We start from the raw sequence: 25204 nt of genomic DNA, 5'->3' as shown, positions 1-25204 counted from the left end.
CGCTGCGTGCCGTGAACCTCAATGACATGACGTCGCTCGCAGGCGCAGATTATGTCAGACAAGTTGTGCATAAGAAAATTAATTGCTTCTTTCATTAAGTATCTCTTGAACTCATTTGTTAAATTAAGGTTTCCTTTTCCTGAACGTGCTTAGCTTGCTCCGTATTGCGAACAGTATAGTGCGTGATCTTTGCAACGAAATGAGGTGTAGAACGAAGGATTTTGGATGGTCGAAGCGCTTTGTTGTAAATTGTATTCAGAAAGCGGACGGCTGTCTAGCTTATCAAATGTTCTGATAGTTTTCGATGGAGTACGTTCACTGTGGGCACAGAGCAGACGTGCTCTATCCGCAATTACAAGAACTCTCAAAAGTGGCGTTAAATATGCAGTCACTCGTGCAGGAAGGATTTGCCAGCACTTTCCTTTTTTTTATGGAGTGTAAGCGTGCGCTTGTTGAGATGAAGCCTGTTGTTTCTGGAGCTAGCGTGGGCCGAGTACCGTAGACCCAACTATCGTGTTACAGCGGTGCTTAACTTCCCCTCCAAAGATTTACCGTATGAAGCGGGCTCCATGGGAAACATACCATGAACCATCTTTGGGTTGCTCAAAGACACTTCGCAGTAAGTAAGAAGGACTAACACTCGATAGATAGCGAGAGATACCGACTCTGAGTAGACAACTAAATGCAAAGACACTAAGTATATTCTCTATTTGTAGATAAGCTAATTTAGGTTAGAAATTAAATTTTTCTCTTTACTATTAAACACGTCTCTGTGTGACCTTTTTACGCTGTTGTTCAATTCACAGAATAAGCGAAGACACTCAGTCGTCAAAGGAGAGCTTGACAACTCCGTCGAGAGGAATGTGGTGAAAATTTTGTTTCGTTCTTATTACGAAGAAGTGGTTGCGATAGCCAGCAAGATTCGCAGTGTATTGCATGATGTGAGTTGTAGCATGTGTATACGCAACAACTTACGCATCAATGTCCGTCTGAAGTAGGCCTTTGTACCCTGTCCGTCCAATACCAAAACCAGTTGCAGTGCGACATAACGGAGAGTCCGATGGCCCGTACCCGGTTGAAACTTATTTATTTGCCTCGCTTTCGGAATGCAGCATGCACAGAAAGAGGTACAGTTGCATTGAGTTCTGGCGTGTCGACGAATTCCGCGGTAGACTGGCCCAAGCATGGCGCTTGCTCGAGTTCGATAATGTTGAGAACGTTTTCAGTTTCGAAGAGCATGGATGGCACGTACAGGGTCTTCTGAGGACCCATGGGCGTCCAGTAGCGGCCAAGGTTGAACCCGTTCAAGAAGGCTGCACCCTGCGTCAAGAATGAAAAGTGCGAGTTGAACAACAAAGAAATACAGATGCAAGTTCGGCACTGAGCTTCGTTTCGCTGTGCTTGGAACGTGAGCTGAAAGAGGGGTACTGACATGATGTTTTCGACTATTTATTTCTTTCGGTAAATGAAAATCCTAGACCTAACCTTAGAAAAAATCACCGCAAGCTTCAGAGCACGGTTAATAATTTAATATGACAGCTTTTTAACAGCAAGTTTCTGTTTCGTTTCCAGGAGGATACTCTGTCGTGACGTCACGACACAGTATGTGGTCACGTGGGAGCAGAACATTGCGACGTTTTGACACTCGCTATGCTGCTACATCCAAACCGAAACATGCTGTTGAAAAGTTGTTACATTAAATTATTAACGGTGGTCTGAAGCTTTTCATGATTTTTTCTACGGTTTAAAGGTCTAGGACCTTCAACAACGCAAAAAGAAAAATGAATAGTCAAAGACATCATGGCAGTACCCCTATAAAGAGTCTAAAAATGCAACAAACGTGCATAGTATTACTTGCCTCAGCGAACCTTAAGTCAGCGATATGCAAGCACAGAGGCGACGTGGAGGTGCAGCTGCTTCACGAATGAGCGTGGCTCGTAGTGTACATAAAACACATTGAAAAGCTGTTCTAGGACGCGCACCAAATTACACGAATCCATTCACTTGTATTTCAAACTTCCGTCAGAAAGGAGGTAATGATAGCGCAACGATACAACCGCGATGAAGGACAAAGACACACGTCGCAGCGCCTGTGACGTGTGTCTATCTTTCATCGTGATTCTGTCCGTGCTCTGAAATATGTCCTCAAGCAAGCACCAACTAGCCCAGTTTACTCCATCACAAAAGTTTTTTGAAAGAAACAAAGACTAATCACCTGAAAATCCCCGCCCCCTTTCTTTTACACTAAACAAATCCTTGCCTTCTTCCAGTGGTCCAGCCTTAGGAAGGTGTCCAGCGGCGAAGGCAACGTCAAGGGAAACCTCGCCTCATACGCTGCAAAACCAGCGTCACCGCATATGTGGCGGTTCTTCTGCGGAATGACCGCAAGGTTTCCAGACAGTGCCTTCCGTTCGTCGATGGGAGTGACGTTCCAGTGAGTGAGCACGATTCCAGAAAGAGTGACATCCGAAATGATTCCCTGGAACATCGTGTAAATTATTAACTATCGATTCGTGACGCTGTGCACGCTAAAAAAAATAATAGTATACCCAGAAGTGGCTATGCTTTGTTACGTTGGAACGAGGAGATATACAAATTCGCAATGAGGTCAGCATACAATATATGAACCAACTTTTGCATCGTTGAGGTCTCCGTAGGCGTTTCTTCCTTGGCTTTCGACCAGCAAAGACAATCTCTGGCCTTTAGTTACCGACACCATGATGTCGAACACGTTGTCCATGCGGGAAATAACGCCTTGGTAAAGCTGTAAACGGATAACAAAGAAATTGCATTAATTAATACACATGAAGATAAGTGGGTATGTGTTCTCTGGCACACGGCACATTACATTGGTGCACATTCGCGAAAATTCCCTGCACACTGGCATTTAAGGAAAACTGATTATTTCGTCTTGTTCTTCAAATAATGTAACGCTCTCACATAAATAGTGCATTGAAGCTTGGCATCTTCACCTCGAAGTAAAACAACAACGGCCGACGCAATAATTATTACAGCCACAACATCAGTGCGAAAAAAGAATCCACTACAGGGAAATATGTACTGAAAAAGGAAGCAAGTGCAGCGTTTTGACAGTCTGTAGCGACTGATTTCCAGCTAGAGACATTTGTATGTTAATTTCTAAAAAAATTGTCATTAATTGCAGCTCCATACGGCAAGATGAAGTCAGTCGCTCGCGGTACAAGTGATGGACGGGAAGGCGCCGACAGCTTTACCTCTTTGGGGCCGCATATTTATTAGAAAGCTTGCGCTCTTACACGGTAGCCACCAGCACAGGGCTCAACTGAAAAAGATGGCCTAAAGACACCTCTCCTCGCCCAAAAGCAAAAGGTCCCCACATTTTATTTTGAGCTTTATTTTTGCAGTTTATAAGCCATTGTTTCTTTAGAGCGTTGTAAAACCAGGGCTGCACCATAAGAAACGAAGACCTGCTGCACATCTGGGTGGAGCACAATTACCCTTAAATAAGAAAAGGCTCTCACGCTGTGATGCGCGTGGATGTTACATGTGATGGTTGCTAGTTTCGACCCCATTGTGTACTTTTTCTGAGGTTCTTGAAGCGCTTGCTAAAGCCACAGCTTTATACTGCTGCAAAAGCTTTGTAAAAGCTGTGGCTTTTTACAAAATCAGTACGGTGGCTGGAAAGTTGTGGTATGCCCACGTACGTCGTCTACGTAGACGTATCCCCGGTCCCGAAGTCCAGGCACCTCGAGTGCTCCAGGGTTGCGCGGCAGGAACGACACGAACGTATCGTACAGCACCAGGGCTTGGCTCTGCGAGAAAGGTCAGTTATTTGAGATACAAAGTGCCAGCAGCCACAAAGTTGCTTTTGCGTCTTTCTCCATAAACGAGCTAGCAATCGGAGCATCAACTGAACCCTCTAAAAATGTTTCTCCCTTTTCTGGTCGTAATTAACTTCGTTCCGCGGCGGGAAACAAGTTCAAAACAAGAATCAGAAGACCCGCCCATTAGATTTCCATATAGCGTGACGAGGAACCGTTAGAAGAGAAGCACAGTCCGCCGATGTCTTTGTAACGCTACGGGGGGCTGAGCTTAAACTGCTGACTTGAGCACGGTGTTACCATGACGCTGAGGCTAGAAGTGCTGAGAAGAAAGTGGTGCTGAAAAAAGGGTGGCTGTTATCTCTGTCGATGCTCGCATGCAGTAGATCAATGTTTCTGAATTCAGCATCACTTGACACACACGAAGAGTGCAGCGTATAGTTATTGCACTTCGTAATAGACCGATAATAACTAAACATATTTATTAGCCAGAAGCTTCGCTATAGGCGATGATTTATGCCGCATTGAACAGTATCAATTTCACGCTCCCGTGGTATTTTAACTAACATCAAAATATTAGTGCGTGGTCGCTTCTGCATTCTGGTACCATCAGAATGTGTACAATCGGGGGTCGTACAGATCACAAAAAGATTTTGGTATGCCATGTAAACTACAGCTATGAGCGTGAAAGTACGCAAGGAAAACACTTCATTTTCGTTCTTTTTTTTCATGGAGCTTTGCCGACTTATTTTTGTTCCAAGCCTGGGAAAAAATGCTACAGAAATTCTGACAATTGTCTAGGAATGCGTAAGCAATCTTTGGCTCTGCTGTTACTTCGCTTTTGCTTACTTATGTTGCTAGATTATCCATGTCTACCCATCGCCTTTTCCTGGAGCCAAAGAATGCTTAAGCATTAGTGGACAATTCTCAGAATTCCTGTAGCACTTTTTTTTAGTCGAGCCTCACCCTATAACGTCGTTTCCGATCCGCTTCTGAACACCTCCTTCTCCTCTTCGTGCTGTTGATTATCTCCTAGTTCCTGTCGCTGTTCTCGTTGTTCCTTCTGCCGACTAAGATACTCCCTTTGTCGTTCAGCGTTCCGACGCTGTTTCTCCGTTTCACCAAGCTTACGTTACTTGGTGCCATTTCAAGAGCTCGTCTTGGCACATCCGAACCCTTCAAGGCGATCGTATAAACTGAGCCGAACCGCTACCACAACGTGTTTTTTTTTTCTTTTTGCAAACCACATCTACCAATCAGTTATTCTTATCATTTTATACTTATTTATTGCATCAAATCACTATATCGAAGCGACGGCGACGTGACCTGTTTTTTTTAATCTGTTCTAGAGCTACCAATCATCTACAGTTACACTATTATAACGATTAATTGTCTTAACGTGACCAATTTTTCCGTGACCAATTCGTTCCCGGTTACAAGGCGTTACGGGACAAACACGGTTTCTCCGGGGTACTCGCCAAAGAATGCTTATACGCATTAAAACAAAGTGCGTTAGGATAAAACGCTCTCAAAATGTACTTTTAATCTCGAATAAGTAATATTGGAGTAAACTTAGCGATCATTATTTCCATTGTTAATTTTACCTATTATCAAGCATCAATTCAATGCTTTGAACAAGTACTCTTAAATATATCCGACTTGCTCATGACCGCTGTTGGTCGGAGTTTAAATTAGTAAAGCGCATTCGGTATAGACGGCTCGATGCGCGCCGTGGTAGCTGTGTGGTTACGAGCCAACACCGCTAAACACGGTACAACAGAACAAGATGACAAAGGAAGCCGCTCTAATGACGCACCTGCATTGGTGAGCTAGCCCAAGGTACATGTTTTGCGACTAAGCAGCGATAAACACGGAGCAAGGTTCTTTCAGCTGCTCTAATTCTGTTGTCCCATCTTTCGCGCGGTTTACTTTCAAAATGTGCATCAACTAGCTCCCTTATAGGCGTGTTTATGTGCTTGCAGCTGAATATGACGACAAAAGCATAATTTATCGGCCTATTAAACTATGGAGGATGCATTTTTTCACTTGTTAAATAAAGGAGGTTTGCTTTATTAACTCCGATACACGCGCGTATTTTACTAGAAATCTGACTTATAAAATTGTGACTATTTGCGCAGTAAAACTGTTAATAGATGGCGTGAACGTCTTCCATTAGACACACAAATACAAATTCTTTGTATTTGTGTGTTTCTCAAAAATAAAGGTAGGACATTAGGCAAAATAATAACAAGAGCTTGGTGGCGCAACCTACCACCCCGTTTCAAAGGGGACGCTCATAGCATCCATCCATCCATTCAGCGGCACAACTGCTGCATGGCGTTCTCCTCAATGGGCTATTACTGAGCGCGCAGCTTTCCGAGGTCTCTGTTCGTGAAAACGAATGGGTCGATCGCGTGTACGCAAAATGTAACAGAGAGAAAGCAAAGATGTACTAAATGCAATTTGGACGAATGTGCACGTCGTTGCCAGTGGTCCAACATGGGAGCATGAGGAAGCCTTGCAGAATGCCTACTTGCATGGCTGTTAACGTGCACTCTAGGCAGAAAGCAGTACGTGTTTCTCTACCTAGCGATATATATTTTCTCATGTAACGAACATGAAAGCCCAGGATACTGATAAATATGGATGAAAGGTGCACGCAGGCTCTACAAGCCTGCGTGCACCTTCGGTGATTTGCACGGCGAGTGTTAATTTCTCAAATTATTTTCAGTGCATTACACCCATGCACATTATTAATAAATACAATGTGAGGTTGACACGTCTACGAATTAGTGAACTGACAACTCAACAGCCAGCGTTGTTTTCTGTGTGGTATCTGCATTCGCAACCATTTATTCTTTTCTACGACGGGAAGTATAGCCGGTACGACTTTCAGGGGGCGCTGGCCCCTCGGCTTTCTACTATAATAAAATCTTTCAAAATATGAAACAGCTGTAGATTATAGGTGCACGGATGAATGAGTCCGTTTGACCTTTCCCTTACCTGCCTGATTTCCTCGAACGTCAGGGGGCGTTCTGACGTCTTTGTGGCGTTTGAAAGCATCTCTCGGAGCTCACTTAGGCCGAACAGCTGCAACAACAATTAAAAAAAAACAGACCCTATTAAAATTAGGTACTGAATGAAATTTTCACCAAGGAACACGGTATATCTCATAAACAATTAAGAAAGCTCACCCGACTGAGCTTGAATGGTCCAAGAGCCATTTTCTGTTTAGGCTTTGGAACGGGTCCCGGTGGCAGTGGAAGGTACTGCGTATAATGAATATTGTGTGTGAATGAAACTTTTTGCATTTCATGTTCACTGATACCATCTTACTTTAGGTTCAGTTTTTAATTCCCATTAATAGTACACATGTGCAGTTTTTTTTTTTTAATTGTACACGTGTGCACTTTTCGTGTGTCATATACGACACAGAAAAAGCGTTCACAGGAAGCTGGATACTTCAAATGTTCAACAGTGGACGAACAAGGGGAAGACTGAGCTTGGCGCGAACGTTTCGACAGGTGGACTTGTCTCATTTTCCCATTGTTGAGACACCGGCTCTAGGCTGAGTCTTCCCTTTTTCGCCCGCTGTTGAACAACGCAATCACACAGGCATACGTCATTCGAGGTATATATGCGCGCACAAGTAGCTTTTACCACAGTCTTTAGTGTTCGCAGTCACCACTGCTACAATATAAATACGAGTCGCTGTTTCTTTTTGAACTTCTAGCAGGAAAATTAAGCATTGCACCTTGTAGACTTCATCGTCTAACAGACTTTGTCGTCTAATTCGTAGCCACTGTGACATGGGTTCCATCACTCTCGTTTTGCGTTGAGAGAAAAAAAAAGCGGCTGTTATTTTTATGCGCGTGGGGATGACTGGATGGAATTGTTTTATTTCATACAAGCGGGTACTGCATATCGTACCTTAGATCATATGGTCTAAGGTACGACATCATCCGACTAGCCCAGCAACAACTTTTATTAGGGTACTGCATAAAATACCTCCATCCGTCCATCCATGTGCATTGAAAAATAATCGACAGGGCCGGGTCTTAAGAAGACGGTGGGTTAGTTATAACATTTTCACTTGAAGCGAATAATTAATTTTGGCGTTTCAGTGAAAATTTGGATCATTCACTCTTCAACGTAGCCTTCTGCAATGCGTATTTCTCGACGGTCGTGCTCGATCCACGGAGGTTCCTGCTGTGTTGTGGCCAGTTTCAGCTTCACTTCTCCTTTGGCATTTCAGCTACCGTCTTTCTACTTTCTTTTTCATTAAAACACTCAAATCTGCTGCAAATATACGATCCACGCTGAACTTCGGTGTGTACCTCTTCACCCTTACCCTCCGTCCAGATACTGAAGGCTGAAACTTCAACTCGCGAACCTTGAGTGAAGCTTAGCTGACTTTCTTAGGCAGCGGTGCCCCGCAAGGAGTGCAATCTATTATTGCGAAGATACCTAACAGTAAACCGTTCGTCTGTACAATGATAACGAAGCCGGGTGCATAACCTGTGATCTTCATGCTTGCGACTTGCACATGTACCTTCGTGATGGTTTTCCGTATGGCGTAGAATTTGTCCGTTGTATCACCGGCCTCAGTTATAGGTGCGTCAAAGTCGTAGCTGGTGGGAATTGGATGGAAGTGGTCATCCACGTTAGCTGCAAGTATACAGAAATATCAATAAACCTAGGCTTTCAAAAGGCTCACCGACATATTGAGCCCATATAATATGAATTTCCATTGGACTAGAAATTTAATGGCAGTTGACGAAAAAATAAGGCCGCCTCTAACGGCACTTTTAATCACGGATTGCTCTTACAATATATTTTCAAAGCATCGAGCCACTTGGCAGTCAATATCTGTACAATTAGAGACAGAAACAGTGGATGATATTGTTACACCGGGAGCACCGATGTGCAGGAAATGGGCCGCGCGCCACTGAAAAACTGGAAGGCGGTGAAAGATGGCGGCCGGCGCAAGGCACACTCACCAGAGGGCGAGCGCCTCCCTGCTGATGCTTCATAAATTTGGCCTTACTGTAATTCATAACTCCGGTATATTCAAACATCTTTATTTATTTCGCAGGGATGCGGGTCGGATGTAGTTGCTAGTTACAAACACTATCGCCAATGACGGCAACTACTCGTAACCCGTGCTGACTGTTACGCCACCGCACGCTCAACCGTAGACGGGGCACCCTTAGCCTAATCTTGCATATGGAAGTTCAGGAACAGCGATGCTAAACTTAGGTCCTTACCTCCAGACTTGTACCCAAATGACGTGCCTCCGTGGAAGACGTACCTGTTAGAAATAAGACGAATTAGTGAATCAATATTGAAGTTACTCAGTCAATAAGTCAGTAATGCGATTAGCAATGTTTAGGAACTTGACCTGCAGTTTGCGGTATGTACGAGGTGGTATCAAAAAGTTTCGAGCTGGCACTGTTTTGGAGAGAGCAGTTTATTTATGTGCATTCTAACAATCTCACATTTGAAACAGTTCCCTCCCGCCGCAGTACAGCGCTTCCAGCATTCCTGACACTTCGCGAATACGTCCTGGACGTTTTCTTTCCGGAACGAGTCGAACACCCTTCCGCTATTTGAGCTTGATTTATGTAATCGTGTTAAACTGCCGATCTTGCAGTTGCATTTCTAATTTTAGGAAGAGCGCGAAATAAGCAAGAGCCAAATCTGACGAATGACCCGGCTTTCAGATCGGGGATCATCACTAGTGACAAAACTTAAGTGCACGGGTACGAACCCGTAGACAAAGAACCCTCGTGGTAGTGAAAAGCCCAACTTCTCCATAATCCACAAAACGCTAGGCATGTCTGCAGCTCGACAAAGTGCACGCTGATCTTTTTTTTTTCTTTTTTTTTTTTACATTCACGGTATTGCACATCAGGAATTCATCCCCATATGGTCAGGCAACGAACAGCGAATTTTACTGTCAAGATTTAGGGCATCTAAGAGAGGCCATCTGAAAAAAAAAAGAAAAGAAAAAAAGGAGACCCGATTTGGGGCACACGATGCTGCACGACAGCAATGCACCCTGCCACAGATCACTCCGCACACGCGAGTGTCTCGCCGGAAACAACATGGTTTCCACCCTACTCATCAGATTTGGCTCTTGCTTTTTTCGCTCTCTTCCCAAAATTAAAAGCACAGCTCACAAGTCGCCATTCCGGCACGGTTTTTTTCATCGAGATCGAATAGCAGAAGGTTGCTCGACGTCTTCCGGAACGAAGGCAGTCAGCACATATTCGCAACTTGACAGTAACGCTGGGAGCGCTGCATTGCTGCGCAAGGGGACAGTGTTTCGATGATTAACCTTCGCCAGGAGGTTCATCACCTCCTCTTGTCATGACCCATGAATCGACAATGCCTTGTATTATCCAAAAATAAATCAATATATATCTCAATAACTGAATAAAATTATTTAATTGATCTCTTTAAAACAGAGTCACTCACGAAACTTTTTGATACCCCATCGTATGATTGTATCTAACCTCTTTCATGCCAACTTGAGTCACTTGGTATGTGCCATTCGGTGTGTGCTTCTCTTCAATCATCGTCTTTAACGCCAACTTGGGTACACAGGGTATGCGCCAGTGGCTATGTCCCGCTCTTCAGTGAACCTATTTGGCGCCTGCGTTGGTCACAGGGTATCTGCCACTGGGTATGCACCATTCTTCAATTACAAAGACTTTTTTTTATTTATCCGCTGCTTTGCGGAATCGAATCTGCGTCATATGTATTCATACAATCTTGTCTGAATATTTATTCAGGCAAGCGCCACGCGCCGACTTCGCGGCGGTGGCGCTAGATGGCACAGCGTGCCCGGAGGGAAGGGCGAGAGAGGAGACCGGTCTGCGGTACATGCCTCATGTACATGACGTGTTTCGGCGGTGGCAATACAGTGTGCCGCTACGTTGCTTCAATGCTAATCTCATTAATGTCGACAGTCATCCCTGACATTCCGACAGTCATCTGCCGCAATTTCTTCACGAAGCCGTAAATCGACAGTAGCAGGGACTTGCATATTGACGGAGGCGTTCATGCTGAGCATCTTGTCCAGTTGGCTAACGAGAGCGCTCGTGCTCACGACCGAGTGTGGCTCGGCCCAGTGGTCCATCCAGCCCGTGTAGTACTCCGAGTTCACCAGTGGTCCCCGTTCCTGGTGCCGCCGCTGCACAGCGAAAGCCTCACCGACGTCACTCCCTGCAACCACGCGGAGAGGAACGCCTGGTAACGCTACAGAACATTGACGCTCAATGTATACACATATAAAGACATGCATTTTCATTCAGACGAACTTTAAAATATTATTAAGGCGAAAGCCTTACGTCTCATGAGTCGAGTCGACCTTGAGCGAAAATAGGTCGACGACACGAAAGGTACAAAAAGGCTACGAACCCTCGACCTTTGGTGGAAGTCGAACCGCGACCTTTGGTGTTAATGAAGGCGAAGTTAATTAAGATAGAGTTAATTAAAGTACTCGAACTCATGACCTTGGGTGGGAGTGGAACCCTCGACCTTTGGAATTAAGAGAGATGACTAAGCGAAGTACACTAAGCGAATTAAGAGGATGTGTAGGCGAATTAAGAGAGACTAAGCGAATGAACAGGATGAGTAAGCGAATAAGAGGGGTGACTAAGCGAAATAGACTAAGTAGACGCGTCACGTGTCCGTCTTTTATGCATCGGAACTTGGGCTTTCGCCTACAAGTCGTCTTAAAGATAACATAAGAGACCCTGTGAATTTTTCGCGCACATAATCCATAAGAAGGGAGACGGTATAGAATTGTAGAATTATAGACCCATTAGCTTGCTTTCAGTATTGTATAAGATATTCGCCAAGATAATTTCCAATAGAATCAGGGCAACACTTGACTTCAGCCTACCAAGAGAACAGGCTGGCTTCAGAAAGGGATATTCTACGATGGATCATATCCATGTCATCAATCAGGTAATCGAGAAATCTGCGGAGTACAATCAACCTCTCTATATGGCTTTCATAGATTATGAAAAGGCATTTGATTCAGTAAGATACCAGCAGTCATAGAGGCATTGCGTATTCAAGGAGTACAGGAGACATACGTGAATATCTTGGCAAATATCTACAAGGATTCTACACCTACCTTGGCTCTCCACAAGAAAAGTAGAAAGTTACCTATCAATAAAGGGGTCAGACAAGGAGACACAATCTCTCCAATGATATTCACTGCGTGCTTAGAAGAAGTATTCAAGCTCTTAGACTGGGAAGGCTTAGGAGTGAGGATCAACGGCGAATATCTCAGCAACCTTCGGTTTGCAGATGACATTGTCCTATTCAGCAACAATGGAGACGAATTACAACAAATGATTGAGGACGTTAACCGAGAAAGTATAAGAGTGGGGTTGAAGATTAGTATGCAAAAGACAAAGATAATGTTCAATAGCCTGGCAAGGGAACAAGAATTCAAGATCGCCAGTCAGTCTCTAGATTCTGTAAAGGAGTACGCTTATCTAGGTCAATTACTCATAGGGGACCCTGATCATGAGAAGGAAATTAAGAAAAGAATAAAATTGGATTGGAGTGCATACGGCAGGCATTTCCAAATCCTGACTGAGAGCTTACCACTGTCGTTGAAAAGAAACGTGTACAATCATTGCATTCTACCGGTGCTAACATATGGAGCAGAAACTTGGAGGTTAACAAAGAAGGTCGAGAACAAGTTAATGACCGCACAAAGAGCGATGGAACGAAAAATATTAGGTCTAACGTTAAGAGACAGTAAGAGAGCGGTGTGGATCAGTGAGCAAACGGGCACAGCCGATATTCTGGCTGACAGTAAGAGGAAAAAATGGAGCTGGGCAGGTCATGTAATGCGTAGCATGGATAACCGGTGGACCATTAGAGTTACAGAATGGATACCAAGAGAAGGGAATCGCAGCCGAGGACGGCAGAAAACTAGCTGGGTTGGTGAAGTTAGGAAATTTGCAGGCGCAAGTTGGAATCAGCTAGCGCAAGACAGGGTAATCTGAGATAGCATGCAGAGGCCTTCGTCCTGCAGTGGACATAAATATAGGCTGATGATGATGATACCTGTGCCGAAGTCCACCGTTGTGTAGGCGCCATCAAGCTTTCCGCATTTCAGGTAACCATCAGCGTCGCCGTCTGTCGTGTAGAGGATGACGTCGTCGCCTAAGTAGCGGCGCATCATGTCTCGCAGATATGCAGTGTACACGTAATCGCACGCTGCATAACTGCCGTATTCATTTTCCACCTGGAGATTGCGTGGAGAAAATTGTAAGCTGAAACACGTGAAGCCTTCGATGACCACATCTTGATTATCGACAGCCAGCACCGACATAAGGCAACATAAATGGAAAATTAATATACTTACTCGTACACCTGAATTCTGTAACATTAAAACTTGTAGTTGGTCACAGTTATCTTCATACCTATTAGGCGCAGTTAGGAGAAGATGTATGGAAAAGTCCCATGTCCTGTCGTTTTCCGCATATATTTTCATTCCGCTAATATGGTTTGTGTTCTAAAGCATTCATTTCCAGAGCCGGCACATTTACTTTAGTTTAGAAACTTCTTGTGCTTCCTTGAATTAGTGTGCCTTTAGAGGGTGCGAGTGAAGCCTGATAGCTTACTTTATACTGTTCCTTACGAAATAAAGTAATATGTAAGACCATAAACGCATCTTACAAGTCTTTGTTCGATTTTTTTTAATATTTAAAAATTATGGGGTTTTACGTGCCAAAACCAGTTCTGATTATGAGGCACGCCGTTGTGGGGGACTCCTGAAATTTTGACCACCTGGGGTTCTTTAACGTGCACCTAAATCTAAGTACACGAGTGTTTTCGCATTTCGCCCCCAACGAAATGCAGCCGCCGTGGCCGGGATTCAATCCCGCGACCTCGTGCTCAGCAGCCCAACATTTTAAATATTTCACCGATCACATATATATCATCAGACAGTGCCTAAAAAGGCAGTAATATTAACGCGACAGCGTTAAGGGCCACGTGTCGCAAAAAAAAAAGGCGTCGGCGTCTGAGAAAATGTCACAGTTTCGCCCTAAGGGCGAAGCAATGAATGCGATAGCAACACAGCACTGTCATACGAAGTAAGGTGAGCGGCTTTGGTAGCAATATGAATTGTAGTAAACATGAGCTGATTAAGTAAGCAGCTGTGCTGCAGCGTAAGTAGACCGACATGAAGAGAGACTCGATGACCACGAGAAGGCGCGTGTGAAACGGTGGTGTTGATGAGAAGCGCTTCCCATGGGCAGCGCGTGCGAAGGGACACACCTGTAGCGCTGCACTGCCGACCCGGGCAGCATTGCATGTGTAGCGTGCGTTGGAAAATGTGGCCCGACTATTACTAACTGATTGAACAAGCGTGGTGTGAGCGCGCACAAACAAACATGAATAGATCACACTGAATGACTGCAGACAACGACTGTCAAAACGCTGGCAGCAAGGGCATACGCCGCACCAACGGGCGAAGGTACGTGCAGGTCTATCGCTTCAACGGAAACTGAGCGGCGAATGCACGGCGCATAAAGGTCAGAGCCGTGTGGAGATAAGCGACTGTGCGAGCGAGCGACGAGCGCGGTTGTTGGCAGAGTGGAAGTGCGCCCCCCCCCCCCCCCCTCCGCTCCCTCCGGCGCTGGCTTCCCGCTTCCTTGCTTGCGCGTGGGAGATTGAGTGTGTTCGCTCTCCGTGATAGCGCGCGTCCCCGCACGCTTCGGCTCGGGAATACGGCGCGCGGCGAAGATTTTATCTATAGGGAACCTCACGGCGACGGCGACGGCGACGACGACGGCGACGACGACGGCGACGACGACGGCGACGGCAGAAATGCGGTTGAAGTGTCCATATAATTGCTATCGCAATAAAATCATCCCGAACCACCCCGACCACGGTGTTACCCGACCATGCAGGCCCTCCGCGTGGCGCAGAGGCGTTAGTGAACTAATTGAATTTCTCAAAGTAAAATCTGTCAGAAAAATTGTAAAGTACGACTTAACCACAACCTACAGACATGACAGCGTCGGATTGTAATTTGAATGTACGAGAAAACATAATTCTGGTGCGAGGAAACTCAAACACAAACCCCTTTTCCAGCGTTTCTACCATACCAACAGCGCCACGCCCGGGTAGGTTACTTGCAAAAACACCATCCAGATGGCGCTCGCCTGCTCGGCAGCGTTACAAAAACAGCGGTTAAGAAAAAGGTTAAGGAAACAGAGAGGGGTCTGTGGAAAACAGGGATGCAGACGAAATCAGCACTGGGAACATACAGAGCTTTCAAGCAAGAAATTGCCAAAGAAATTATCTATGATAATTCTAGGGCAAGCTCTTTGTTGTTTGAAGCCAGGATGGGAGTATTGCGGACTAAGATGTACCGAGTCAAGTACCAAGGTATAGACACGTTGTGCTGTGCGTGTGGAGAAGAGTAAACGGCTGAACACCTCATACTTTTCTGTAAAGGGCTTAACCCTACAGTGCAAAGCAACGGGGCTGATTTGTTCAAAGTATTGGGGTTTAGGGACAGTGAAGGCAAAATAGACTTTAAGCGGGTAGAAATAACCAAACAGAGATTATCTGATTGGTGGATAAAATCAAGGCAGGGGTGAAATTTCACCCACCACAAAGTACAAAATATGTTCATAGTCATGGCTAGGTGGCGTATGCCACCGCCCGATTTAAAGAGTTCAGCCTCATCCATCCATCCATCCATCCATCCATCCATCCATCCATCCATCCATCCATCCATCCATCCATCCATCCATCCATCCATCCATCCATCCATCCATCCATCCATCCATCCATCCATCCGTCCGTCCGTCCGTCCGTCCGTCCGTCCGTCCGTCCGGTGGATGGACGGACGGATGGATGGATGGATGGTCCGTCCGTCCGTCCGTCCGTCCGTCCGTCCGTCCGTCCGTCCGTCCGTCCGTCCGTCCAGCGTAAACCGGCAGCGGCGCGCAGAGGCGAAGGTGGAGAAAAAAGAAAGCTGCAGTTGCCGGGAAGCTTGACAAGCATTCAATAACCTTTGAATGCTATCGCGTTCCGCTGTTAAAAGCGAAGCTTAAGCGTCCTCCAAATTTTTGACATGCGCACTTGTCTGTCTTATTGCAGTGACCGTTTATCACCTGCTTACAGTTGTTAATGTTATCACTCGATCAGGGGCGTAGCCAGGGCCCAGGGATATTGGCAATTCTACGCGCGAGAAACGTACCCTTTCCTGAGTCAATCATGCTGATACCCTAGCTCCTCGCGATAGGTAGAGACGCGCCTTGACGAATGGCGTTTTCCTTATGAACTGCAATAAGGAGCTAATGTTTGCAGCTCACCTTTTTGTGCGAACGCACTTTTGCACTGCAGCAATATAGTTTGTCATATAATATTCAAGTCCTAACACAGCGCAGAATCATTGGTAACGTTACACGCTTGTAAATTCATTTCGCCAACACCGCTTGATCCCTAGTATTCTACGTTCATCTCATTTGTTGAGGCCTAATTATTTGTTGAAGCACTCTGCTTAGCTAAGCAAATTTCTGCAGTGACATTTTTTTATAGACATAGTAGAGCGTTTGTTCAGTCTAATTAACTGGTTTAGCAAAAGGTAGTTTTACTATAACACGTTCTCTCTGTTTTAAAGAGACTGTATACTCCTGCTTTCCAGTGCTCTCCCTGATGGCACAAGGCTACAGTGGTTGCCAGAACGCACAAGAAATTTTATATTTTCGAGGTGAGTCGCCTATGAAATCAGTGGGAAGTGTCCACACATAACAAGTCAACAAGTCAACGCCTCAGTCTACTCGCCTGAACAGCAATGACAGGTCCTCCGTTGACATATAGCAGTGGCTGAATGAGCGGGAGGAGCTTGGAAAAGTAGCGATGTACATAACCGATGTAGCCTGCGAAAAATGAAGATTTTCTTTGGATAAGCAAAGTGGCACGTCCAGATCAGAAGGGTAATGCCTGCACTAAGCATAACCACGCGAACAAATTTGGTCGAATTATCTCATTGCCTCTGTTTGCATCTGCAATTTCCTACACGCGCCTCATGTAATCACGCTGTAGACACTTTGAGGCTAAATACTTTAAAAAAGATAGGGGTTCAGGCCGGTTCAAGCTTCAATTGCGTCAACATCGGAGTTTGGTATTATTTTTCTAACACATTCACGTGGGAAAATCAAGGTTAAAACATTCAGCAACCTCTGAACGACCAGTTAGAGATGTAATTCAGGGCAACGAAGCAGTCAAACATCCGCAAGCAAAGATATCATTGTCTGACACTTTTCTGTCCTGCGAGCAATGGTATCCACAAAATAATTGATTAAAAATACCCTGCGACTGCTTTAGCTAAGTGTTGTTCCGTAGGACTGATGTCCCAAGAAAGAAAAAATTCGGGAAAATTAGACACATAGCAAACACCATTCATCAGCAGTTATAAACTGGACAGCATGCCTATACGTGCTGGTTAGTTCAATTTCGCCTTATGCATGGCACGTTACGAGGTGGGGTCAAAATGTTTCGAAACGTGTCTATCTTGAAGAAAGTAATTTATTCATCTATAGTGAAACACTGTCATCTTCGAAATAGTCCCCTTGCGCAGCAATACAATGCTCCCGGTGTACCTGTCATTTTGGGAATATGTAAGTCTTCTTTCTTGTGCGTGTCGAGCACATTATGCGATTCGCGCTTGATTACAGCAATCGTGCAAAGCGGCAAGCTTTGAGCTGGGTTTTAAGAGCGGAGCTGTTAAAGTGTGGAGGCGCAGCTTGGCTGTGACGTCACCGGGGAGATAAAGCTCGGAGCCGCCGCGACTGCGGCAGAACTCTCGTTGACTCTGTGGCGAGTACATGTTGCCTTGACATGGGACGACCAAAGAAGATTCGAACACCCGAAGAAGAAGCCGCTCATCTTGAAGCGTGTCGCGCGGCCAAGCGAGAATCTGCGCGTCGGCGGCGATCCGATTCGGAATACCGTGCTAGCAGCACTTAGCATTTCCTAGCAACACTTATCCAAGCCTAGTAAACCTGGAAGAAGCTAGGTCGATCACCAGATCCGCTGTTTACTCCAGCCTTGCACCACTAGAGCAAGCTGCCCCCATTTTTTTTTTTTTTTTTTTTTTTTTGGGGGGGGGGGGGAGAACGAAGTCAGCCGGAACCAAATATTGCGAATTACCCGTCTTTCACGTCGAGGATCATCAATGAAGACGAAACTTGGGTGGGTAGGTATTCGATGCTGAGACAAAGCAACAGCATTCGCAGTGGGAAAGTGCAACGCCTCCGCACCTGAAAAAAATTACTAGGCAAGTGCGTAGCGCAACAAAATGTATGAACATCGTCTTTTTCGGACATGTCTGGCATTCGTCATCTTTAATTTGCCCTGAATAGCGAGACCATCTACAGCGGACTTTACAGCCAAGTTTTAGCGCGTCCAAAGAAGGTCGTTCGGCGAAAACAGCCCGATCTGTTATGCACAAGAGTCTGGATGCTGCACGACGACAATGCAAATTCTCACAGAGCTCCGTGGACAAGCGAGTTTCTGGCCTTAAAGAACACTATTTATCTTCCCCACGCACCTTACTCGCTAGCGTTTTTTACAGCTAAGCTGTTAAGGACTAGTTCCCCCAGAATCGTGTCCGCGTGTAGGAAAAACTATCATCATCATCATTTCGGCTTCATGTGCGTGGTGGTTTCCGGCCAGTTGTGCCTTAGCACAGGTGTCAAAACGGATGACTAACATCAATAACATCACATGCTCGTCAGTTACGTCACGATTAACGATAATAAAATCACATGTGGCGCATACCCGCATTGGATATGCGGGTATGAGGCAGGGACAAGAAATTCCACGCATCTCTTCACAGTAGTGGAAGCTAGGGCTCTGATTTTTTTCTTTTTTCGGCTGATTTTGTTCTCTTTCCAAATAAAAAAAAACAGCTTAAAGATCGCAGATTTGAAACGACTGCTGAAATCAAGCTGAAATCGCAGAAAGTGCTTAACTTGTACAGGAAAGACTTCAAGGACATATAGGCAAAGTGGCAGGAATACTGGGAGTGCTGCATTGCTGATCAAGGGAATTATTTCGAAGGTAACAGTGTTTGAATGTGCATAAATAAATAACTTTCTCGAAAACAAAGGTAGACTCGAAACTTCTTGATGTCACCTCGTAATTAGCATATTTTATTTTCCAGTTTCTTCTGTAGACCGCTTTATCCAGAACACAAGAATGACATAATATTCGCTTCTATATACTTGAATATGCATGAGGGAGGATTGTTGTAAGCAGTGCGAAGAGAAGATTCATAAATATCCCAGAATTGTGTCTTACGCGGGTCGCTGGTCCTTAGCCCTATGGAACGGTTCGTTGACAGCAACCAGTAAGGAAGGCCGCCCTGAAGAAAGGAAAAATTAGCAAAGGAGATTACATCAAGAGCAGAAGCCTTCCGGCTTTCAAAAATAGACGCCCGTGAATTTCACGAGTACGAATAGATTCTTGAAGACCTGCGTAGGTAGTTGCACATTAAATTGTTCGCCATTTTGCTAATATTGAATAAACCTTATCTACAAACAGCCAATTTAAACAAAAATCATTTAAGGAAATAAACACGTAGAATTCTTCCGCACAGGCCCTGCATAGGCAAAGGGGCAAGTTACACAGAATTTATTCCGAGACAAACAAATAAACAGCAGGTACGCAAAGTTTCGTGCTCAAGACAGGCGTCGACTTTCATAGCTCTGTAGAGGATGCAGCCAGCTGGGCAACCCAAACATTTCTCGTGATTGCGGCCACGCTGCACTGCAGAATAGAGCATACAGTATGCTCGATAACGTGCTAAAAGTAGGACGCGCCTGCGGTCTAGGAACAAGCATTTTGAGAAGCGCCGAGTACAGTCCTGAATGATTTCAGGCCCCTTCTGCTTGTTTCCCTCTGTGAAGAACGGGTTTTTCTACGTGTGGTGATTGGAATAGCTGTATTTTCAAGTGGATATCATGCGGACTCTGGCTCTTACTGGCTGGCTAAACTTTGTCTCAACGTCATCACTGCCTGTCATGCTTATAGTGCCTATCTTTCTTGGAGTCGGTGTGAAACTTGCTTGCATATCACGGCAGTGATGAATACAGACATCCAGTATACAGACATCCAGTATTGACTGATAGAATAGAATACAGTAGAGAGAAGGCATTGCGGATTCGTACTGGTCTGGGAAAAGCACATAAAGTATCTTTGAGCTAAAATGATCTCAAGCGAAGTCTTGTTCTTTGTTGGTTCTTTTCCTGCTCTTGTGCGTCGAACACTAGAAACTGAGTTATAAAAGCTTTAAAAGGCACTGCCAAAGCTGAACCTCTTCGTTTGATTTATTCATCATAAGTGCCATCGTGTTGTATCTAAACCCTGACATGCGATATGCACGTGGAACGCATTTGGGATGTAATTTCGATGCTTGGCCTCTGTCAACACCAGCGTATCTCTTACAAGGCACGTCACCTTTGTGAGGCAACGTTGCGATGTGTGTTGTTCCTGTTTTAACCATTAACAAATAAAATGTACCGCTGACACGCTCAACCTACGCTCACAATGTACTTACGTACACGTTCACCTCACATGGTTTCTTCTTTAAGCTCTATACGTAGTCAGTTTTGCTGTATGGGTTGGGTAGCTGGCTGTTATGCGCCTCATGTGAGAAACGCCATTCAACTTAGGAATATTTCGGCTAAGGAAATATTTCTTTTACACCAACGATTCTATCCTACCCGCCCACAACACCTATTACTTTTCCATGAAGCGTGATCAAAATAAATGAGCGCTAGCGACTGTGAGAAAGAGCAAACATGTCCAAGACAAGTGCGCACCATGTCCCTCTCGGAATCTATGTATGGTCCAGGCCTAAGCAGAACGAGCAGGTCATGCTTCTGCGCCATCTTCAGGAAGCGAACGATGTCCTGTTGTCCTTGAAAGTTGAACTGGCCCTCCTCAGGCTCGTGGCTGCTCCACTCAACATAGCTGCATCGCATGCAAGATACAAGGCTCTCAGCTTGGACTGGTGATACCTCTTGTGATAATCAGGCTATTTTGGTTCGATAATCATCTCAGGTTAGTCACTGCGCCGCTTTCAAGAAGTGACAAGCTTAGAGGACGCGGTGTGCGAAGGACTGCGTAAAAAGAATGATTGAATCATATCGGCACTTCTGCAGGTCACGTTGAAACAAATAGTGACGCTGACGGGACAACTAGTGACGTCTCGCGTTTAGAACTTCTTTCAGGCAGTTGAGCAAATGATAAAAGCGAAAAGTAATCTATGTGCCTGCACAAGCCTGCCTACACTTGACGTTTCGCTAACCCGATAAGCCCACTTAAGTATATCTCGTTACCCTTCGAATACTATGACCTTAGCAGCGCCTCGTTCAAAATAATGGTGAGAAAATTATACTCTGGAATATGCATAAATAAAAGAAGATGCGTGCGGGAAATCTAGAGACTTCAATATACGACCCCGATGGTCTTTGACATTCAACTTGTATACGATAAAAAAATGTCATATTTGAAATTCTCTAATGCTCGTTAATGGCATAATATATGGTATTACAACGCTTAAGGACGACGAAGACAAGCGCTATACTTACAACTCAGTTGCAAGTATAGCGCTTGTCTTCGTCTTCCCTTCTAGTGTGCGTTGATTTTTGTTCGGGCTAATTTCCCTACAACAATGCAAGACCAACTAGCCCAACAATTAATCTATGTAATGAATCCAAAGGCCGAAGATCCGGATGGACTGGTTCTACGGTCTGTTGCTAAGCGAACACAGCCGGAAATATTAAGCCATTCCTTGAAACTATTCTCCGAATGATTCTGTTAAGGCAGGCGTGGTTGCTGTGTCGAGACACCGGTCAGTGAAAGAGGACGTGGAACGGGCAACTTGGTTGGCATGATAACTACACGTGATCTAATTAAGGCTGCCTCGGATGAAGACCTGTTATCTTAATTTATAGGAAACTATGTTTGTTTTCTTTGTGCGTCGCGTAGGCATCGCTGAAGTGAGGTATGCTGACGTAGTGCAATCCCTTTTCTGAGTGATATCGTCAGTCTAAAATTGGTGTGCCTAACAAGCCGAACTCTCCGGTCATTCAGAAAGTTCGGCTTCATCTCGTCAGCTGCTGTTGATCTAGTATTTCACTATTGCTATTTTTACGATCGCACGAGATGTCATCTGCTTACGCTTGTCACATCTCAGGTGTTGAGTTGACCAGACTTTTGGTTATGAACAACACAACATGAATTTAAGGGATATAAGGAAAGCTTTGCTTAATATAAAAAGTCTGTCAAACCTTCTTTAACTTTCTTCAGAATTCCCTAAACATGCAAGGTTCTATTTGATATTCGAAGTCAGCCGGATGTTTCCGCGTAGTTGTATTACGTCAGGTATATAGCGCAAACTGGGAACACACGACGATAAAGAAGACGAAGACATGGTGCTACTACCAACTTGTGGTTTATTGCACATGATCAATGCATATACGTATACCATCTTACGACATCAAGCAAAAAAGGAAGGAAAACAACAACACAGCAAACATTACATTCCAGCGAAATTATCTCGCACTGGCCGCGCTACCGCGAAAGGAACAGGAATGATCTTTTTGACAACGAAACAGATGGGCAGCTCCCGCAATTTTTGTTTTTGATATTTGTCTCAAATGCCTCATGATCTCCCTAGTCAGCTGATCCATCTTCTTGGATAGCATTTCGCTCTATCGAACACAGGCTTGACCCGCCGCGGTGGCTCAGTCAGCTAAGGCGTTGCGTTGCTGAGCACGAGATCGCGGGATCGAATCCCGGCCGCGGCGGCCGCATTTTGATGGAGGCGAAATGCAAAGACGCACTTTAAAGAACCCCGGGTGGTCAAAATTAATCCGGAGCCCTCCACTACGGCGTGCTTCATAATCATAACTGGTTTTGGCACGTAAAACCCCAGAAAGAAGAACAATATCTTACAGCCACAGCCCACGCAGTACCAACTAGGCAATGCAATATACCAACTGCTTATCAATATATAGCTCATCTGCTCGTTCTTTTGAACCGTGTGTTTGTATTTTCTTGTTTATATAAGAGGACATTGTTATTCGGACGACTCGCCGTGGTTGCTTAGTGGCTATGGTGTTGGGCTGCTAAGCGCGAGGTCGCGGGATCATATCCCGGCCACGGCGGCCGCATTTACATGGGGGCGAAATGCAGAAAACAGCCGTGTACTCAGATTTAGGTACACGTTGAAGAATCCCAGGTGGTTCAAATTAATCCGGCGTCTCCCACTACAGCGTGCCTCACAATCAGATGGTGGTTTTGGCACGTAAAACCTCATAAATTATTTTTTTATTATGCGAACGTCCTTATAAAATGTTGGCGTTGCCGGTTATTTGCTCTGGTGATTTAATTTTGCCACTTTCTTTATGCCATGTCACCTGTGTCAACATTCTGTAGCTTTTATATTTCATTTATGCAGCAGTGCAAACGCCAATATGCAACGCACTTTATATACCGTGTAGAAGCTCGCGCGAAAAGGCAAATTAACATTAACGGTGGTTGGATTATTGTAATGACTATCTCGCGATTCCTTTGGTAATGGCGTCAAAACTGCAGATTCACCTAGGCACCAACGACATCGTGAACAGTAGCACGACGTTGACACGTAACATTTCGCAAGAGAACACATGCACAAGCCCGCAAGCCATCGTCTCTATAGAGCCACAGAGATTTCCCTCCTTTATGCTTAGCTCTGCTCACAATTATGTGTCCTTGTTCACGGCCCCCAAAGTCGGTCCTTCAAAGTCGATTTCAAGTCAGCGCGATGCATTCCGTGACGTCATGAGAGAGAGCCAACGAACCATGCATTCCAGGCGACGCGCCGACGATGCTTGGCGTGTTCACCTTCTCGAAATGCATGCTTTTCTATGGGAACGGATGCCATAGGTGCCACATGATGGGCAGAGCTTTAAGAATGCCTAAACGAGTTTGTCGGATGAGTGATCACTTAGACTTCGCCCTCTACTGTTTAGCTTCCTCTCAATTTTATTACCTATACGCTAATTGTTTTCCTTATTTTGCTAATGAGTAAAAAGATTAAGGGTAAGTCATTGGTGATTCGTCCTAAGTGGGGCTACGTGTTTCATTGTGCGAGACTACTACTTCTCATCTCCATAAGCGTCATTTCAATGTAGCTGCCTTTTGATATTGTGTCGCAAATAAATATGATGTTTTGTGGTCAGTGGCAGAAGAACAAAGGTACGAATCGCGGGACAAAACTGCAGTATAGTATGGGCCACAGGAAAAGGCGGTAAAATTAACAAAAAATAGCATACTAACGTTTGTATCGCGTTGAGTCCAGCAGCTCTCATTGTTGCCAGGCGGTCGTCCCACTGCTGGGGGAAGTGAACGGAATGAATGGATGGACCCGGACACAATCTGTATCGGCACGCCATCCTTCAGGTAGCGATTGTTCTCGTAGTCGATCACGAATGACCTTCGACCCTGCGAACATACAGTATATCGTTCTCATTCATATGCAAAAGAATGATCACGTACGGTTAAAGAACGTTATACAGAAGCACCGTCGCGCAGAAGCACTGTCGCGTTATACAGAAGCAAGCATTTGAATTTTCGGACTCATGCTGCTAGCCAGACATTCTTTAGCTGTGTCTGTGTAATGCATGAGATCAGTTTGTGCGAGACTCAAACTGTATTCATAACGATTCATAAGTAGGCCGCTGGTCTGTGCCTACTTTCTGAAGCCCGTTCTCACGAACCATTCTCGCAAACAAACAGCATCGTAAATCTGAGACGTTTTGTAACATGGAGGAACCGTCTTGCAATGACGAAAAATGGAGCCTGAATACAAGTTGCTGCCATGAGTTCCAGCTCAGTCAGGTGCTCCTCACGCTCGCCAACGATATGTCCAGGTGGGCACGACCCTTGTTGTTCTGGAATATAAACCCGGAGCCGCAATCCGGCACGTTGGCGTGATTGATTAGAACCAAACTGCAGTCGTAAACAGGAGCCTCCACTCATGACGCGGTGCTTGGGGCTGATAGTGTGGCTAGAAAACGCAAGACCACACGGCATGCACATCAAATTCCCCAAACTGCAGCAGTGTGTTGATCGCTGCAAATTAAACCAGAATATGGCTTGCTTAAGATTTTAAAAAGAGGCTTAGTTATAAACGCTTGCCTTGATGCTTCTGAAAGACACATTGTAAAGTCGTTACAACAGGTATGTTTCGTACATGCCATGGAGGTAGACGCCTCCAACCATATTTCTATTTTTCATTAGAGACTTTTAGGATAGGGGCCTTAAAAGTTTGGGGCCCCAAAGAGCTTTGCGGGTGT

The 25204-nt window shown here is 45.1% G+C and overlaps 1 protein-coding gene across 1 annotated transcript; it reads right to left on the bottom strand.

Annotated features, from left to right (window-relative positions):
- Positions 1-1068: 1068 nt before the first annotated feature.
- LOC119449653 (beta-galactosidase) lies at positions 1069-24489 on the bottom strand. The gene is given in 16 exon segments (XM_049665160.1): positions 1069-1320; positions 2261-2479; positions 2633-2764; positions 3684-3791; positions 6804-6890; positions 6995-7069; positions 8353-8468; positions 9068-9111; positions 10850-11030; positions 12897-13077; positions 16638-16732; positions 19158-19221; positions 20681-20831; positions 24186-24250; positions 24252-24350; positions 24460-24489. Coding segments are annotated over 16 exon segments (1881 nt in total). The 3' UTR covers positions 1069-1086.
- Positions 24490-25204: the final 715 nt, after the last annotated feature.

Source organism: Dermacentor silvarum, chromosome 4 (genome assembly GCF_013339745.2).
Source record: "Dermacentor silvarum isolate Dsil-2018 chromosome 4, BIME_Dsil_1.4, whole genome shotgun sequence".
NCBI classification, from domain to species: Eukaryota; Metazoa; Arthropoda; class Arachnida; order Ixodida; family Ixodidae; genus Dermacentor; species Dermacentor silvarum.
Note: the sequence above shows the minus strand (reverse complement) of the source record. Positions and strands in the feature narration are given on the sequence as shown.